The 20,244-nt window shown below is 43.4% G+C and overlaps 1 protein-coding gene across 1 annotated transcript in view; it reads left to right on the top strand.

Annotated features, from left to right (window-relative positions):
• LOC137536939 (zinc finger protein 208-like) overlaps window positions 1-20,244 on the top strand; it is a 35,802-nt gene that overhangs the window by 7,864 nt on the left and 7,694 nt on the right. The window contains exons 4-9 of the mRNA XM_068259110.1: window positions 721-818; window positions 928-1,120; window positions 1,916-2,689; window positions 4,905-5,002; window positions 5,088-5,400; window positions 7,313-8,574. Of these exons, the coding sequence (XP_068115211.1) occupies window positions 721-818; window positions 928-1,120; window positions 1,916-2,689; window positions 4,905-5,002; window positions 5,088-5,400; window positions 7,313-8,574 (2,738 nt within the window). The remainder of the gene's footprint in view (window positions 1-720; window positions 819-927; window positions 1,121-1,915; window positions 2,690-4,904; window positions 5,003-5,087; window positions 5,401-7,312; window positions 8,575-20,244) is intronic.

Here is a 20,244-nt window from a genome sequence, read left to right as displayed (position 1 = left end):
TTAAAAACAAGGACCACCAAGAGCCCCAATAGTGTAATATGTACTGGTAAATGGTTACTAGATAGAGTAAATATTAATACTCACAAACCAGGGTTACCATTGGGCAACCACTGTAAAGGCAGGTGGGGAGATTTTCCTGACCCCACTCAGGAATAAGAAGTCGCTCTCTGTAGATGAGAAAAAAGGGGGTTCAACCCTCCACCCAGGGTGGACTCAATATTATGCAGGAGAACAGAGGCGCCAAGAGGATAAAAGAAAGCTAAATGAGCTTAAAAACCAAATTCTTGGTAAATAGATGAGGTATTGGTGGACTTACCTCCTCCAAGTAGACACACAACGACTGTAGTAAAGACAGTCAATATATTTTATTTATGAACTCCAAATATGCAACACGTTTCGCAGGTTTGATCCCGCTTCATCAGGCAATAACAACGGAGCAATAGCATATGTGGTCAGTATAAGAGCCAGGCACCTCTGTGACACCGAGGTGCCTGGCTCTTCTACTGACCACATATGCTATTGGCGCCTCTGTTCTCCTGCAATGCATTGTGGGACTTGTAGTTCCTTAACAGCTGGAGAGCCAAGTTTGCAGATTACTGGTCTAGTCGATATATTATAAGAGTTCAACCAGAAAATATATTACCACACAGGCATGCATCCTCACATATCTCATGTTCCTCAAAAATGCCTCAACATGTATTCAGTGTGTGTTTCCTACAGATGGATCCAGTAACAGAAACCCACCAGAGAGATGTACAGGTCCTCTTTATTCCCAGGATTGTCCACAGGAAGATCCCGCCATCTCCCACCATTATCAGGTAGGTAGAGGTAAGGGTCAGAAGAGGTATATTAATTGCTTGCTCAATAAGATTATATTGTTCTCTGTAGTGTTGGATTATTCAAGTTTTCATGATACTTGTTCTGTAGATTCACAGCAAGGGGGCCACTGATACAAAAGCCAAGCCTAATGAGAAAGAAAAAGAGATGAGTGATCATCAGTCGGTGGATGAGAATGAACTGAGAGTGATAATCAAAGAGGAAGTGGAAGAGACGCAGCTGTCTACGGAGGAGGGAGACATGAGGATGATTGGAGGGGAATTTTCTACAGATATTGGGATAGGTGAGTAAGACACTAAGGGCTAGATTCACTATTAGTAGCGCGCTGCAATAGCACAAGTTAACTGTTCTTCTGCGCTAATAAATTAGCGTGACCAATGATTCCTCAGGGCGCGCTACGCAGCGTAGCGTGCATTACCTAGTAATGGACGATGCTTTCAATAGCAGTGCGGTAATGACGTATCCCGATACTTCACTAGCACAGCCGCTACTTAGTTAATTAACATAGTAATGCTTGCACTGTATTGCCTTAGTGAAATGTCACTACTGCATGGTTAATCCAACACTACAGAGATCAAATATAATCTTATACAGTTTCCTTACACTTTTTAAAGAGTTTGCTCATACAAATAATAATGGTGCGGCTAAGTTGACTGCTATTCAACTTTGTACTTTCATTGATAGTGTAACTTGTGTGTTTAAAAGGGTTGTCTTGCTGCATTACCCAGTTAGTTATCAGAGGGATACCATGATCTTTTTGGTGGTTCAGTTCAGAGTTCACTGTTTTAGCAATGTTACAATCATCCTTGACTGGAGGCAACAAAACAGTCCCACACCGTGATGCCACCACCATGTTTCACAGATGGCATAAAGGTTTTGTGCTGAAATGCAGTGTTCACCTTTCACCAAACATCCTGTCTTTCATTCAGTCAGTCTTAAAGGGGGTGTTTTTGTCTCATCCGTCAATAGAACTGTCTTCCTGTGATTTTTTTCTGGGGTAACCAGGTGGATATCTTGGAACTTTTGTTGGGCAAAAGTTTAGATGCATGTTAATGCAAAAGACATTCTTTTCCAACAGATGGACACTATATTCGGAATGCTACAGAGCGACTCCTGTCATCTCCAGATCAAACTGTAGACGAAAATGGGGCCGCCCCATGTTCTCCCATTACTGGAAACTGCAATAATAGGAGTTACAGAGCAGATAGTTCTTATCCCGAGGAACCTGCTGATACTTCAGCTGCTGTTATCCCAGATATTGATTCACAGTGTCTCAGTATAGAAAAATTAGCAGATCCATCTACTCCGAAGCAGTCTTGTCCTTCTTCAGACAGTGCCTCTCCCGAGGACGATAAGATATTTCCATGCTTGGAATGCAGTAAGTGTTTTTCCTCTAAATCGTTCCTAGTTGTGCACCAGAGAGCACACTCTCTGGAGAGTCCACTGACTTGCCTGGAATGCAGAAAGTCTTTCGGTTGTAAATCAGATCTTGTCAGACATCGAAGGCATCACACCGGAGAGCGACCCTACGCCTGTTCAGAGTGTGGGAAATGTTATAAATTTAAATCTGATCTTGCTAGGCACCAGAGAGTCCATACTGGTGAGAGACCACATCCGTGTTCAGAGTGTGGAAAGTGTTTCACATCTAAGTCTGATCTTGCTAGGCACGAGAGACTGCACAGCAAAGCCCACCCTTACTCGTGTTCAGAGTGTGGGAAGCATTTCAGGCGGAAAGACAATCTCATGCTGCACCAGACGACCCACATGGATGACAAGCCATACACCTGTGCAGAGTGTGGGAAAGGGTTCACCTGGAAATGTATGCTCATCAAACATCAGAGAAGTCACACAGGTAAGCCATACTCCATACTGGAAACTTTACTGACACTGCCCACACACTAAAAGGAGTGTATTGCTGGGAATACATGGCTCGATTCTGAGCTGATAAGATGGTTAGATCGATAATTTCATGTCCGATCTCCGTTCAATCGTTTTGTCGCTCAATTTGTCATTGATGTGAATTGAAAAAAAAATAAGAAAAACGAGCGGAAGATAAGAGAATTGAGCGGGCAAAACAATTGGGCACAGAATCGAGCGCCAGAATCGACCTGTGTATTCCCAGCATATCATTGCTTCTTAAAGGGAACCTAAACTGAGAAGGATATGGATTTTTCCTTTTAAAATAATACCCGTTGCCTGACTCTCCTGATGATCCTGTGTCTCTAAGGCCTCCTTTCCATTGACTGTTGAGCTGTGTGCTCAGCAAGCAGTTACCAGGCAGAAGTAAACAGTTATCATGCAGCATCAACAGTTTGTGGAAAGGAGGCCTAATACTTTTAGCCACAGCCCCTCAACAAACATGCAGATCAGGTGCTGTGACTGAAGTCAGTCTGGATTAGCTGCATGCTTGTTTCAGGTGTGTGACTCAATCACTACTGCAGCCAAATAGATCAGCAGGACTGACAAGCAACTGATATTGTTTAAAAGGAAACAGCCATATCCCTCTCACTTAAGGTTCCCTGTAAGGTTGGCTCAAATATTGTAGAATACACAGATAACTCCACAGTTCTATTCTTTAACAGTTAGGGCTAACAAGCAACGGTGGGACCATGTGAACATTTCCCAAATATTCCAGTCGGAATTTTGTTAGTTAGTAACATTGTAGCAATACTACTGGGTCCGGCCTCCAATCATAAGAAACATTATGCCAGTACTGGGTAGGGTCTCCCTTTATTAGGAGCACTGCAACACAAAAATTGACAAACATATGACCCTGCAGCAGAGTGTGCCGGCAGGATCATATGCATACCGCAGCCCCTTTTGCAGTGACATACTCCCTGCTGGACATGTGCGCCACGATGCACCGCGCTTTGTCGTTCATATATATAATGCGTCGGCCAGACTTCCATTACCCCAAACACTGTGCGTTAAGCATGATGCTTTTGGTAATGTGCTGTTGCCCTTACGTCAGCCCGAATACTTCCAGCGCACAGCAAGCGGCTACAATAAGGGTGAAAGTCTCCATAGACTTTCATTGTTTTTGCGGCCCCTTGTGGCAAAATTGGGTAAGCCAATGAAGGTTTAGCCTGCTAGTGTAGAAATGTTTTACTTTTTTTTCCTCGATGTGATGTATATCTTGAATTGGTTGTCTTATTAGATAATAATGTGGTGTATTGGAGGGAAGCATAAACTAGGTTCACACTAGCACTAATGACGCCATATTAATGTTACCGGGAGATAGACTGCGTAATGGTGATAGTGCCATGTCTGTTTTCAATGGTGATTTCCCATAGACCACTCATGAATTGGCCCAAAGACACTACAAGCAGCAACACTGAAATGTGATGTGACACTGATTGAGCATCGAGTCCAAACACTTTTAGTACTGGTGTCACTCTAGCCTTAAAGTCATGAGCCCAGCAATAGGTACCTCTTTTGCGAACACAAGGAATCCAGTGCAGGAGATTTGGGCGCAGCCGGCGCCACCATAGACTGTAATAGGAATTACAGCTATAGCAGCACACAGTGAGAAACTTCGCTGCCGTTAGAAGACGGAGCTGAAATTGCATTTAAAACAATGTAATTAGCTGGAAGCCGAATTACATTACTCCCCACCATCCACGTCGACCTGGAGGGGGAATAGTAATTAACGCTGCCGGGACTTGTTCAGAAGCAGGATAAGCCGTATATCGGTTTTATCCTGCGCCCAAGTCTACCAGCGGCGATTTCCTTCATACGTCCTCTTAGTAGTACAAATATTGCAGATCGCAATAGAATTTTAGAGTTCAGCACATATGTGGCCTGGCATTAATTGCCCCGATAAACTAAGGTTCTCCTAAACATGAGGTTATTGGGGAACATACATGATCATGCAAACTGCTTCTTTAATTTGGGAAGGCCTGATGACTCTCCCCTGGGTCATACCAGATCACAGCAAGGATTGGTTTTGCTAGGCCAGCCGCGAGAATAATTTTGTTTTTGTAAAAAAAATCTGGGTAGGTTTGCAGAATCATTTCTGTTTGTCAAAGTCATTTGGGCCTCTTTTTAAGTGTTAGTGTTTCCTGCAGATGTATCCAGTAACAAAAATCCACCAGAGCGATGTACAGGTCCTCTTTATTCCCAAGATTGTACAATGGAAGATCACACGATCCCTCATCATTATCAGGTAGGTGGAACTAAGGGTCAGAAGAGGTATATTCATTGCACTCATTTTAAAGATTTCAAACATTTCATCTTTGACTTTTTTGTAGGTTGAAGGTGAGAAACTCATTCATAACAAAGATGAGGATGAAGAAGAAGAAAAAGAGACGTGTGTGAGGAGTGATCGCCAGTCTATGGAGGAGAGTGACTTGATGAGGGCAAATATAGAGCAAGAAGAAGAGACGCATGAAAAATGTGATCAGCAGTCTACAGAGAACATTAAAATAATAATTAAAGATGTAAATGAAGAGATCAAAGAGGAAGAAGAAGAGAAATATGTGAGGACTGAACACAAATCTACAGTGGACAGTGACATGGTGGGGAAGACTAAAGAGGAGACATTGACTTTTGATGTCAGTACAGGTAGGTAATAGTAGGTAGGTAATGTTTAGTGCGAGATACTGTGCACCATATGAAAGGTCCATCTCCATTCCTCAGTATAACATCATAGTACCAACAAATGAGGAGGAGATACTGTACACCATATGAAAGGTCCATCTCTATTCCTCAGTATAACATCATAGTACCAACAAATGAGAAGGAGATACTGTACACCATATGAAAGGCCGATCTCCATTCCTCAGTATAACATCATAGTGCCTACAAATGAGGAGTGGATACTGTACACCATATGAAAGGCCCATCTCCATTCCTCAGTATAACATCATAGTACCAACAAATGAGGAAGAGATACTGTACATCATATGAAAGGCCCATCTCCATTCCTCAGTATAACATCATAGTACCAACAAATGAGGAGGAGATACTGTACACCATATGAAAGGCCCATCTTCATTCCTCAGTATAACATCATAGCACCAACAAATGAGGAGGAGATACTGTACACCATATGAAAGGCCCATCTCCATTCCTCAGTATAACATCATAGTGCCAACAAATGAGGAGGAGATACTGTACACCATATGAAAGGTCCATCTCCATTCCTCAGTATAACATCACAGTACCAACAAATGAGGAGGAGATACTGTACACCATATGAAAGGTCCATCTCCATTCCTCAGTATAACATCATAGTGCCAACAAATGAGGAGGAGATACTGTACACCATATGAAAGGCCCATCTCCATTCCTCAGTATAACATCATAGCACCAACAAATGAGGAGGAGATACTGTACACCATATGAAAGGCCCATCTCCATTCCTCAGTATAACATCATAGTACCAACACATGAGGAGGAGATACTGTACACCATATGAAAGGCCCATCTCCATTCCTCAGTATAACATCATAGCACCAACAAATGAGGAGATACTGTACACAATATGAGAGGCCCATCTGCATTCCTCAGTATAACATCATAGTGCCAACAAATGAGGAGGAGATACTGTACACCATATGAAAGGCCCATCTCCATTCCTCAGTATAACATCATAGTGCCAACAAATGAGGAGATACTGTACACAATATGAAAGGCCTATCTCCATTGAAAAAAATGGTTAATAGAGGCGCCAAAATAGGATAAGATGGGTTAAAAACCGTTTTAAAAGGAGGGGGTGGGTGGATCCACTACCCTCACTAAAAATGACCAGGCTAAATCAAGCCGTAAATAATGCAAGAAAATATTTATTAGTCTCCAAATACAGTGCGTATTAGCACTGTATTTGGAGACTAATAAATATTTTCTTGCATTATTTACGGCTTGATTTAGCCTGGTCATTTTTAGTGAGGGTAGTGGATCCACCCACCCCCTCCTTTTTTAAACGGTTTTTAACCCATCTTATCCTATTTTGGCGCCTCTATTAACCATTTTTATTCATATCTTGTCCACCCTGGGTGGAGGGGTGTTTCCCCATTTTTTCTTTCTATAGAGAGCGACTTTTTATACCTGAGTGGGGTCAGGTGAAAATTCTCCCCACCTGCTATTACAGTGGTCGCCTGCGTGGTGACCCACACTTGTGAGTATATTCTCATCTATATACCTTTTCCATATTGGTCGTACATACTACACCAGATTTGGCTCTCGGTTTTTTCCTGTTTTTCAAGCTATCTCCATTCCTCAATATAACATCATAGTACCCTTCTTCTTTAAAAAAAAAAAAAAAGTTACTTAATAGTTACAAAAAATGTGGTGGAGGCAACAACGTCACAAATGTACTTATGCTGTGAGTGCAAGTGATTTTATTTGGTGTACACATTTTCTACACTTGGTGTTATAATTGTAGTTAATTTACGTCTAGAATTTTGTGAAATTCTTGACTACTAGCATATGTTAAACCTGTTGGCATGTTTTTTTTTCTTTTCTTTTCTTACAGTTTATACTGCAGAAGACAATGTTGTCTCAGAGTCCTCTTCAGAAGTTAATACAGTTGATAGAAATATAGGTACTAGACTTCATCATGCTGATGGGTCACTGGACCCTTCTAATTCAGTAAAACCTAGTAAACAATCTCATAGTTACACCTCCGGTCTCCTATCATGTCAAGACAGTCCTGAGAAACTACCAGAACCTCATGAGGAACCTTCTTCTGATAGATTAGATACTGTTGCACCAGATGCCAATCTAAGATTATGCAGCTCAGATGGGTTACAGGAACCGTCTATGTTAAAGAGGTCTGCTTCTGGGAAATCACATACTGAAAGTCAAAAAGGAGATAAGAAATTCCAATGTTCGGAATGTGAGAAATGCTTCAGAAGGAAGACCCATCTTGTAGCCCACCAGCGAGTGCACACAGGGGAGCGCCCATTTCCATGTCCAGAATGTGATAAATGCTTTAGAACAAAGACCCACCTGGCAGTACATCAAAGCGTCCACACGGGGCAGCGTCCCTTTGTGTGTTCTGTGTGTGGGAAGTGTTTTATATGGAAGTCAGAGCTGATTACGCATCAAAGGGTGCACACAGATGAGCGCCCCTATAAATGTTCTGAGTGTGGAAAGTGCTTTAGACAAGGGTCACATCTCGTCAGACATTTGAGACAGCACACAGACCTGCGGCCCAGTTCACGTTTAGGGAATGGGAAATCTACTGAAAGCAACTCTATCCCTGAAAAGCATCTCGACACTCCTTTTTCATGTTCCGAGTGTGGGAAATGTTTTAGAGGGAAGAACGCTTTTGTAATACACCAAAGAGCCCACGTGGACAAAATGTTGCTGACTTGTACTGACTGTGGGAAATCTTTTAGGGACAAAACAGACCTTTTGCAGCACTTGAGGATCCACAGTGGTGAAAGACCTTATTCTTGCTCAGAGTGCGGTCAGTGTTTTGGGAGGAAAAGCCACCTGGCCAACCACATTCTTGTCCACACAGGGGAGACGCCTTTTTCCTGTTCAGAGTGTGGGAAATGCTTTAAGAGGAAAGACACTTTCATTCTGCACCAGAAATCCCACATGGAGAAAATGCTGTATGCCTGTGGAGAGTGCGGGAAAGGCTTTCCACAGAAAAGTAAACTTATAAAGCATCAGCAGACCCACACAGGGGAACGTCCATTTCCATGCCCGGACTGTGGCAAAGGCTTCTCCCAAAAGTCACGCCTCGTCCATCATCAGAAAATTCACATTATTGAGTCTAATGTCGTCGTGTTATGAGTGTGGCCAGTATTTTAACACCAACGTTCAACATCCACTTTTTTTAATGCTTTTATGAACTATGTATTTTATATTTTATATTATAAATGCATGTAAGATTTATGAAAAAAATAACACCTGGTACTGCAGTTTATTGCTGGTGGGCTCTACACTACCGAAGCCCAACTCATGCACATAACCTACTTCCTTACCCAAGTCAGAACCTGACCCCAGATTGGTGTAAGCAGGTGGGGGGTTGGAAGGAGTGGCTTTTGTCTTCGCCCTCCCCCCACTTCTTGCATCACTGCAGGGGCTGGGCTCAAACTGAGGGTGGGAGGAGGCTGTTAAAGCAGTAGGATTAGCCATACTATGCCAGGGAAAAAAAACACATATATAAGTAGGTAAATACTTGATCTACTTACATAACACATGTATTGTACTGTCATAGTTTTGATTTCAGTGAATTTTATATAGTAAACTAAGAGAATTCTGTTCCTGGTGGGGGCCATGTCTTTTGCCCACAGCTGAGGCTAAATACGGATGTCATTCTTCCCTTAACTTTTTTTTCTTTTCTCCTTCAATCGCTGAGTCACCTCAGCCTTGCTTGTAAACACTAGTGAGTAGGGGATCAGGTTTCAGATAAACAGCTAGAAAGGGAAATAAAGGAAAAAGGAGGGATGTATTATAGATAAAAAGAACCCCCAGCATGCAACTGTTTGGCACTGACTACTAAAGGGCCAGTGCTCCTTAAGTATGTGATAACTCCAAATCATAACAGCAGAAAAAGTTTTGAATGCAGGATTAGCATCCTTATCACTTAATACACTCAGACCAGTTGCTGTGGAAATTTGATTTTTATGTCGACACTCCCGCTGGATATCTGTGGTGAGGAGCTTACTAGGCAACAAACTACTGCCCCTCTTATTTCTTTTGTTTTATACAGCAGAATCCCTTTTATAGTAAGCTTCAAGGGACCCGGCCAAGTAGTTTACTATATATCAGAATTTGTCATGCATCGTATCTTTACAGATGCATGTTTAGGCCCTTACTATAGCCAGATAAGGAAATTCTGCTGTATACCGTATGTAAAATGTCTTGAAGGAACTTTGCAGAGAAAAAAGCGCCAAAACATAAAATATGTTTGTAATAAATGCATTTGGAAAAACATCCCTGATTTGAGGCTTTAAAGTGAACCTAAACTAAACTTGGGACTTCTACCAGCCTCCTGTAGCTGCCCTGTACCTGCGCCGTCATGGAACGATCCTACAGTCCCCTGCAGTGGCTGAGTTTTGTTTTTTGATGACTGGCTAGTAGATGGCCACTGCGCTCCCGCCGCCAGGAGTGTCTTCCACATGCACAGTATGAGAAAATCTCAGACTGCGCATGCCCATGATGCCACTGGCGACAGGAGCGTGATCAAGGATGCGTGTGGTCAGGGCTGCACAGGCGCAGTGGCCATCAACTGGCTGAGTCGCCAAAATCAAAACTGAGTCACTGCGGGAATCTGAGGATTGATCCATGTCAACGCGGGCACAGGTGGCTGCAGGGGGCTGGTAGGTGCTCCAGGTAAGTTAAGTTCAGTTTAGGCTCACTTTAAAGTAAGAATGCACTTATAAATATGCCAGATTAATCCGATCAGTGCAGTCGCTTTAACTCTTTGGTCCATGAAATTCTGAAGTTATGCAAATATACGCATCTTGGAAATGGACCAATCAAATGCAGTGGCTGCATACATTTGATTGGTCCACTTACAAGGTGCATACACTTGCATAGAATCAGCATAAATGCCCAGTGCTCAGTGCTATATACATTGTCAGCTGCTTGTCCTCCCCTGGCCCCGGGCGCACTCCTCGCTCCATACACGTGGCTGCCGGCATATGTGTGACATCACACACGTGCCCTTGTTACTCGGCAACCACATATGGAGCGAGGAGTGCGCCCGGGGCCAGTGGAGGCTGTGGACAGGTAATGTGTAGCTTCCACTGGGCTCTGGGGGGGACATTGAACATTAGGTGGACAAAGCCAGGGGTTTGGTCGTGTTTGTCGCTCATCATTAGAGGCGCTTACCCGATCGAGTAAGTTGGCCCTACATCTTGCTGCATGTCCGATTGATTAATGCAACTCATTTCAGCCCGAAATTGGTCGTATTGTCGGCCGGGCATGCATTTGGTGGCACCAATTTTCATCCGATTATAATAATCGAATCGGATGGTCGATCTGCCACCAATGCGCCTGATGTATGGCTACCTTTAGCCTGTTACATTTTGTTTACAAACTCCTTTCCCTATTAAAGGACACCCGAGGTGGTATGTAACATGAGATAGACATGTGTATGTACAGTTCAAGCACACTAATAACTATGCTGTTCTCCTTTTTTTTTCTTTCTCTACCTGAAAGAGTTAAAGATCAGGAATGCAAGCGAGAGTTTCTGTGCAGTTGGGACTGGGTCAACTATATCCCTTCTCACTGATGAAGAATGACAGCCATAAAACACTCTTCTGACAGAAAATAGCTTTTGAGAGCAAGAAAGAGATAAAAACAGTCAATAGTTCATAGATTTTAGCTCTGGCATGCGTCAATGAATGAGTCATTGAGCAGAGACAATGAAACAGTAAAAACTGTGGATATCTATATACAACCATTTTTAGGAGAAGGAGGATAATTACAATTGTTTATTTTATCAATTTATTTTCACCTCGGGTGTCCTCTTGAGGACCACAGGTTTATACCCCCCTAGTGACCAGGCCATTTTTTACAATTTAGCACTTCACAACTTTAAAGTTTTATTGCTTAGTCATACAACTTAGCACCCAAATGAATTTTACCTCCTTTTCTTCTCACCAATAGAGATTTCTGCTGGTGGTCTCTGATCGCTGCTGCAGTTTTTTTCTTTTTTTAAATAAAAAAAAATGATCTTTTTTTGAAAAAAAACAAAACTTTTTATTTTATTCCCCCCCTAAATTAGCCATAGACTACGTAATACACACTACACTATACATACATAGGCATATGACTATGATATTAGGGATCAGATTGTGAGCCGCTCCTAAGGACAGTTGAATGACAGGGCTGTTGTTTGTACAGTGCTGCACTAGATTGCATCGCTGTACACATGTTTTTTGCTGTGTTTTTATGTAAATAGCAGCCTGCCAGCTTAGATTGCGGCTGGCAGGCTGATCATGGAGCTCCACTGTGTTGACTGCAGGGAACGCATGCTCGAGCGAGCGCTCGTTCCCTGCAAATCGCGCACCCTTCTGCGTTAGGCGGTTGCAGAGGGGTTGACAGTAGTCAGGTCATGGTTATTTCTGTATCCAAACCTGTGCTCCAACTCATACAGATGATTTTTTTTTTTCACAGCCAGCAATAAAAGTTGTTTAACCAACTTATGACTGCCTAATGGCCGCAAGGTGGCTTCCCCAGGACCGCAGAACGCCGATTGGAGTCAAGTCCTGGGGGAGGAGATTAGCGGGAATCATGCGCGTGGATGCGCAGCAGAGCTCCGTAAACAACCTGTCAGCCGTGATTGCGGCTGGCATGCTGTAAAAAAAAAAAAAGAGCTGTACTGGGGACAGCCCTGCCACTTGGCTGTCCCCTAGGGTGGCTCTAAAAGTTATCCCCTCTCATAGGCTCATGGATATGAGAGAGGATCGCCCTGATTGGACCTCGGAGGGGGGGGGGGGGGGGGTGAAAATACAGAAAATAAACGTTTTTATTGAAAAAAAAATTGATTAAAAAAAGCCTGCAGCAGTGATCAGAGCCCATCAACAGAAAGCTCTGTTGGTGGGCAGAAAAGAAACCAAGATTCATTTGGCTGCTAAGTTGTAGGGCTCTGTAGTGAGCTTGTTAAAGCTGCAGAGCACTGAATTGTAAAAAATAGCCAGGTCACTAGGGGGGTGTAAGCCTGTGGTCCTTAAGTGGTTAAAAGGGAAGTACTAATTCACAAAAGGTTGCAGCAGTTTTGTTGCTGATCCTGTAATTATTCCCTACATTAAAGTCATACACACCCAATGGGGCAATGCAATCGATCCCTCTCTGATCTGAAGCTGATCAGAGATGGATCGATTCTTACCAAACACTGCATGTTGATTTTCAATAGATTTCAGCATTAAATTTATTGAAAATTGATTGAACCACAGCGTTTCACTGCCTGATGCTAGGGGCTATTGATCGATTGCGACTGGTCTGATCGATTTTCACCTTTATGATAAAAACTATTCTCAAACTGACAGATTGCACAATAGATTTTTTTGCCATCATTGATGTGCTGCCAACTTCACTGCTGATCTCCTGTGGACTACTCCTTACCAGATTGATTACTGATGCAACTTTGCTGAACCCCTTCAGCCACATCATTGGTGACATTTGTCTCATCTTGGTCTAACTGCTGTCCCCCTGTCTATGCTTCCACTCTCCACACCCCATCCTACCTTATCCCATCAGTACAAAATGTTCCCTCCTAGTCACTCCCTTACCCCTCCACCATTTCCAAGCTATCTCCCTCCCCATCTCGCTCTCCCCCATCACCACATGCTCTACCTCCACCTCCTTCTACACCTTGTCCCCCTTCTGTTTCCCCGCACCCTCTCCCCTTTTGTCCTTAGACTCCCTTTTGGCCCTCAACCCCCATGCATCTCCCTTCCCTCCCCCCCAAACTCTACCCACACACCCCCTCGGCATAACCTTATTCCTATCCATCCTACCCCTAGGCATTCGCTCTGTGTTACCTGTGGCCTCTGGAATGCCAGGTCCACCCGCAATAAGCTGCTCTCTGGAACTCGCTCCCTCCAGCCACCGGACTCGCCCCCACCTTTAATACCTTCACACAAGCTCTCAAGACTCACCCTTTCATGCTCGCATACCCCCCTACACCAGCACCATAATATGTTCTGTTAGACACCCTCTCAACAGATACACCTATTGTCTCCACCCCCACCCTTTAGATTGTAAGCCTCTGGCAGGGCCATCTCCCTTAGTGTTTCCAGCTTGATTATGCAATCTTACTGACAATCACCCCTCTTGTGGACTAGAACAGTCTCTATTTTGACCTATGACACTGTATTATCAAATCATTTGCATGATCTTGTTTTGTTGTGAGTTTCCTGTATGTCCTACCTTGTATGTTAACCCTTTTATCTATTGTGCAGCGCTGCGTAATATGTTGGCGCTATATAAATACAATAAATAATAATAATAATAATTCCTGGCAACATATATAGTGTGAGTGGACTTTCATGAACACCTTGCCCCATAAATAAAATTGGAATGTGACAGCAGATTAAACGCACAGAAATCCAAATTAACTTTAAAGGACAACTGAAGTGAGAAGAATATGGAGGCTGCCATATTTATTTCCTTTTAAGCAATACCAGTTGCCTGCCATCCCTGCTGATCTTTTTAGCATACAACAAACGATCGTTTCGCTATAAACAAGCTTCCTCTGAGGCTCTGATGTGCTAGTAGTGACAAGCAATTCCTGAATCTTTTGTATGTTGCATAGCACTCTGAATTTTGCTTTGAGCACACTAGGGGCTTGATTCACAAAGCCGTGCAAACTGTTTAGCACGGGTGTGCTAAACAGTTAGCACGTGAAGTGCCGTTCGCAGACTTTTGCGCGTGCAAAGTGCTGCAATTCTCGCGATCGCGGACTTTTGCGTATGCAATTTGGGGCAAATTGCGCGCGCAAAAGTCCGCGAACGGCACTTCACGTGCTAACTGTTTAGCACACCCGTGCTAAACAGTTTGCACGGCTTTGTGAATTAACCCCTAGGAGTCTTTGCCCACAGCACATTCACATTGTCTGTATCATCCTGCAGTCCATTGCTTCTGTGTGCCTGCCCACATTCTTTGTTTTTTTTATCTATTTGGCTGTAGTAGTGTCTGAATAACACCAGAAACTAGCATACAGCTAATCCTGGCAGAGCTTACAATAATATCAGAAACACCTGATCTGCTGCATGCTCGTTCAGGGTCTATGGCTAAAGGTATTAGAAGTAGAAAATCAGCAGGACAGCCAGGCAACTGGTATTGCTTAACCTACTGCGGACCGCTGCAGTATAAATCTATGGCGGGCAGGGGGCGCTGCGGTTCTGACCGGACGTAAACTCTACGTCCTATTGACCGCGCGCCCCCGCCCGTCCCCGCCGCTGTCGCCGCTCGATCTCCCCGCAAGCTGCTCTCTCTGCCGTCGCTATGACGGCAGACCACTGTGAGCCGGGCAGGAGCCGTTTTCATTGGCTCCTGGCCCTGTCATTCATGTAAGCCGTTCTCATTGGCTTACATGGAGTGACGGGGTCAGGAGACAATGAAAGCGGCTCCTGACCGGCGCACAGCGCTCTGCCGTCATAGCGACGGCAGAGAGAGCAGCCTGTGGCGGGGACAGAGCGGCGTGTTCGTCGGGAGCGGCGGATTTTAGCGGCGATTCGTCGGGAAGCGGCGGTTTACGGGACCAGCACCCTCTGGTCCTTAAGGGGGCAGAGGGTGCTGGTCCCGAAGTGGTTAAAAAATAAATCAATATGGCAGCATCCATATACCTTTCCATAATTAGAGTTTAATTGTATGGTCACTTATGTCCTGTGCAGACAGATGCTTTCATCATACAAAGAAACTAGTGCACACGATTAATTTCAAAGTTTGGTCAGTGGGGGAGCTTGCAAAGACACAGCTACTTTGATAACTATATTTTTTGTTTGCAGGTAATAAAATAAAACTTTTCACAAGGTCTTCTTCAGAGGTAAAAAGATTGTATACCAGCCGGTGTCTAATGACTGATCAATATATAAAGCCCGATAGCCGATTTATTTATGTTATGTAACAATATCAGCCAACATATGAGGCGAGCTGCTTTGTATTTGAGGCAACCCATCCATCTGACAACTTACACACACAGGTAGCTCCCCTCTTCTTTTCTACCCCTTTGTCATAAAAAGAAGGCATAAGAAACATGTTTACCGTTTCAGATGACCAGCTGTGTTGACTCAGCAATTACAGGTGTACAAAGTGTTGTGTATTTTCCCTGTTGTGTGCATTGTGTTAACGTCACCAGCATATGTTAGCTCTAGAGATGGTCAGCAAGGTGCTACGGTAAGCAATACGGCTTGCCTGCCAATTTCATTAAAGTTATATGCAGCTTGGAATGGACCAATCAAATATACTTCCTGTTGATTCTGATTGGCCCATTTCCAAGCTGTATATAATTTGTAATATATTTGCATGCAAGCAACAGTTATTAGCATTTCCTTGGCCTTCTGTAGTCAGCTGCCATACGGGGAGAAGCCGGGCAGGAGAAGCCAGCTGTAGGGTGATCATGTCTCCTAATGCAGAGGATGTCACATTTATTGGACGTTTGCCTTAATAAAGCTTTAAGTTATACATTGAATGGGAATGCTGTGTGTCGTGTGTCCAATCTGCCAGTATTGAGGAGAAGATCTTGTATTATTGCGCTTTACTAGCGTGAGCTGCTGATAATCTGCACTTTATAGGAAATACAATATATTGACAAAGCTAGCTCCACCCCCTAACAAAGTATGCAAAACATACAGTATAAAAGCAGCCATGGACTTTATAGGAGACAATAAAAAACATGTCTAGTATAAAAGCATAAAACTCCACAAGTTTATCACATAAGTACTGGGATACAGAGACCATTATAGTCTTTGACAACCCTTTGACAAGGGTTCGAATCCCAGCTCAAGCCAGTATGTAAAACAGTTAGGAGTCTTTGGGCAAGGCTCCCTAATGATCCTGGTGCCTGGGGAGCCATCTTAAGTGGCTGCAGCTCTGGAGTTTTGAGTCTGCCTGGAGAAAAGCGCAATATAAATGTTCTGTGACTTGTCATAAAAGCATCACTCAGTTCTACAAGATTTGGCAAATTGAATCAGCGCTCAATAGCATGCATTAAGGATTATCTCTCTAGAATACGGGTTTTAGAACAACCATATAAAACATCGGGCGATTTCTTTAGCTAAGATACTGACAGTAAGCAAACTAAAGAAAATCAATAAATAGCGCTGATAGGCAAAGCTTATAGAGTAACATCATTGTAAACAAATCGAGTAAAATACAGTATGCAGACAGTTACAAATTACTGTATTTGCTGTATTGGTAATGTTGTTACAATTGCTGTTGAGCAATGCAGATGTTTGTTAAAGTTGTGTAAGGGCCACAAGCGAGCCAATAAGCCCAGAAAGGGATAGATAAAAGGTGCTTCTAATGACATAGCAGTCCCTGACAAGTTGATGACTCAGCAAAACCAGTTGGGTGTAGCTATGAGGAGACACTTGTAGTGCTTAAGTAGTCAGACACAGGGACTTGTGGCACTGTAAGTCCAATTCTAACCATCACCTTTCCTCTAAGCCCAATTCTAACCTTCACCCTTCCTCTAAGCCTAATTCTAACCCTCACCCTTCCTCTAAACCTAATTTCTACCTTAACCCTTCCTCTAAGCCTAATTCTAACCGTCACCCTTCCTCTAAGCCCAATTCTAACCTTCACCCTTTCTCTAAGTCCTATTATAACCGTCACCCTTCCTCTAACGCCAATTCTAACCTTCACCCTTCCTCTAAGCCTAATTCTAACCTTCACCCTTTCTCTAAGTCCAATTCTAACCGTCACCCTTCCTCTAAGACCAATTCTAACCTTCACCCTTCCTTTAAGCCTAATTCTAACCCTCACCCTTCCTCGAAGCCTAATTCCTACCTTCACCCTTCCTCTAAGCCCAATTCTAACCGTCACCCTTCCTCTAAGACCAATTCTAAACCTCGCCCTACCTCTAAGTCTAACCCTCACCCTTCCTCTTAGTCTAAATCCTACATTCCTCTAAGACCAATTCTAATCTTCACTTCCTCTAAGCCCAATTCTAAACCTCGCCCTTCCTCTAAACCTAATTCTAGCCTTCACACTTTCTCTACGCCTAATTGCTACCTTCACCCTTCCTCTAAGCCTAATTCTAACTCTCACCCTTCCTCTAAGCCCAGTTCTAACCTTCACCACTCCTCTAAGCCCGATTTTAACCTTTAGCCTTCCTCAGCCCAATTCTAACCTTCACCCTTCCTCTAAACCTAATTCTAACCTTCACCTTCTGAATGCCTGTGTTTTCAGATGGTGTGTAGAAAGAGGTCCAGGACAACGAAGAAGGCTGAGATAGTGGAACGTGGTTTGAGTTTTTGGGAGACACTTGTCTGAGCAGGGGTTATTGGGTACCAGGATCCCCTGGAAAACTGATGTAGAATTTGCTACTGGTGACTGGGTAGGAGGCATGGGTCTGGAGAAAAGCCGGGGCTGTGATGAATATATTGGGAGGAGGGGTATCTGAAATCCATCTTTACAAGGTATTACTGTACCATCAACCTTTGTAACTTTAACAAAATTACATTTTAAGATTATTTCCTCAAGACAAATAACATTTATATTGCGTTTTTCTCCTGGAGGACTCAAATCACCAGACAGGCAGCCACTAGGGCACGCTCTATAGGCAGTAGTGGTGTTAGGGAGTCCTCCCCAAGGACCCCTTACTGCATAGGTGCTGGCTTACTGAACAGGAAGAGATGAGATTAAATCCCAGGTTGTCTGTATCAGAGGCAGATTCCATAACCAGTACACTGTCCAGCCAGGTATCTACTAGTCACAAAGTTATCACTGATGAATGATGATGTGAATGTGGAGAAAAAAATGAATTCTTCATTCATATAATGGTTAAACAGTTGGGAGGTGAGTGGAAGATAGGGCATAGCTACACTGAGGACCACAAACAGTTAACAGTTCAGCAGCAGCTATGGAGGGGCCGTGATGGAGGCGGGGCAAGGTCACATGATCACTCCTGGGCTGCACAGTGCACAAAGGAAGCAAAAGCACACTGACACTGGCAGATCTGCTGGGAAGTGCAGGTAGGGGATATTATTCTATATAGGATATATATGTTTGTGCACCTTTTTGTCGGGTTCCCCTCATTATTGTATATTTTTGAATGATTTCTGATCTTTAAACAAAACGTAATAATAGACAAAGTGAACCTGAGTGACTTCAGAACTCAGTTTTAATATGACCATTTCAGGAAGAAAGTTTCCCAACACACCCATGTCATCTGACCAAATAAAACGTGTAGCTTGACATTCAGGGGGTGGAATGCGGATGAATATAGCTGGGACTTGGAGACGTGACCTTGTATTGTATTTTCTATTTTACACGGGCTAAACATGAGACGCAAGACAATCCTATGATAAAAAATCTCCCCTTTAAATACCGAAACTGCAGGGGTTACATGCAAATACTCTCTTCATCGACCTCCAGACAATCAAACGGAGACGCAACAAAATTGTGAGTGATCGTTTCATTTCACCTGTCGATCATGATTTAACACCTGATGCAGACTGAATTGTAAAGGTAGCCATACATCTAGCAATGATGGGCAGATGCGACCAAGAGACCGATCTCTCTCTGATCGAATCTGATTAGAGAGAGATCTCTTGGCTTCCCATATACCACAGTCTTATTCCGCAGCGTCTGCTGCATTGCTGCTGCGCTGCCCTGCACCATGTGCTATACGGTGGTAATGTGTATACTGCTAATGGAAAAGCGGGGGCTTCTGAAGACAGATGGGTACCACGTCGTGGGCAACAAAGGACACATAAAGTATAAATGCACACACTGGGAGCACATTTATACACTAGGGATACAGCGCCGGGGTTTCGTTGCGTTCATTGCTCATCCCGATATCACTTGCCCTTAACGCCATGCACACGATCAACCACAATGGCTCCGCAATTTTCAGCATATCCGATCGATACATGTGACCAATTTCAGCTCAAAATTGGTCGCATCATTGATCAGCCGGATCAATGATACCACCAATTTTGAGCTTAAATTGGTCACATGTATCGATCGGATATTCTCTTGGCGCACCAATATTCTTCCGATTCCATAATAATTATCAAATCACATGGTCAATCGGCCGCCAAGTCGAGAGATGTATGACCACCTTAAAGGTGCCCATCAGTGATCCAATCTTGATTATACAATATTACCAAAACTATGTAGTATTCAATGAATTCAATGAATGAATGTACTTTGAACAGATACATTAGGTAGATCCTCCTATTAAATAGAAATGGTCAATTGTACAATCGAGGCAATGTGTTATTAATAGACACTATAAAAAACACCTTAAGTGACAGGGATAAAAGTATTAGAGACTGATGATCAAAAGCACAGCCAGGCAATCTGCATTGTTTAGAGAGATAAATATGTCAGCCTCCATATCCCCCATTCCCTCTTACATGAGGTGTGCTTTAATTTTATACTACTGCAGGCAGCATGCAATGGGACCAATCAAACTCAGAAACTACTTTGTCAGATCAATTGACCTAACTTTCACTGCACCCCGTCCCAGAAACAGTGATAGCTCTACGGGAGTATCACACTGATTGCGGTGCGGCGTATTGCGGCAGGTCCATCAATGCACCACAAGAGTTGCCATGCGTCGTGCACGGTAGCCCTGGAAGTGAGGCGTACTATCAATGGAAAATATGCCTCACTGATTTGGTCGCACCGCAGTATAAGGCGCGGTGCGACTTGTCTTGGCCCTTGCGGTGCAATCATCTAACAATCACACAGCAACAATATAAAATGGGTCATAGTCTTTTTGATTGAGTTGCTAACATGATCATTTGTACACCCAGTATAACCCTG

This window comes from Hyperolius riggenbachi, chromosome 10 (assembly GCF_040937935.1).
Source record: "Hyperolius riggenbachi isolate aHypRig1 chromosome 10, aHypRig1.pri, whole genome shotgun sequence".
NCBI classification, from domain to species: domain Eukaryota; kingdom Metazoa; phylum Chordata; class Amphibia; order Anura; family Hyperoliidae; genus Hyperolius; species Hyperolius riggenbachi.
The sequence above is the reverse complement of the archived record's forward strand: the minus strand, read 5'-3'. Positions and strand labels throughout refer to the sequence as shown.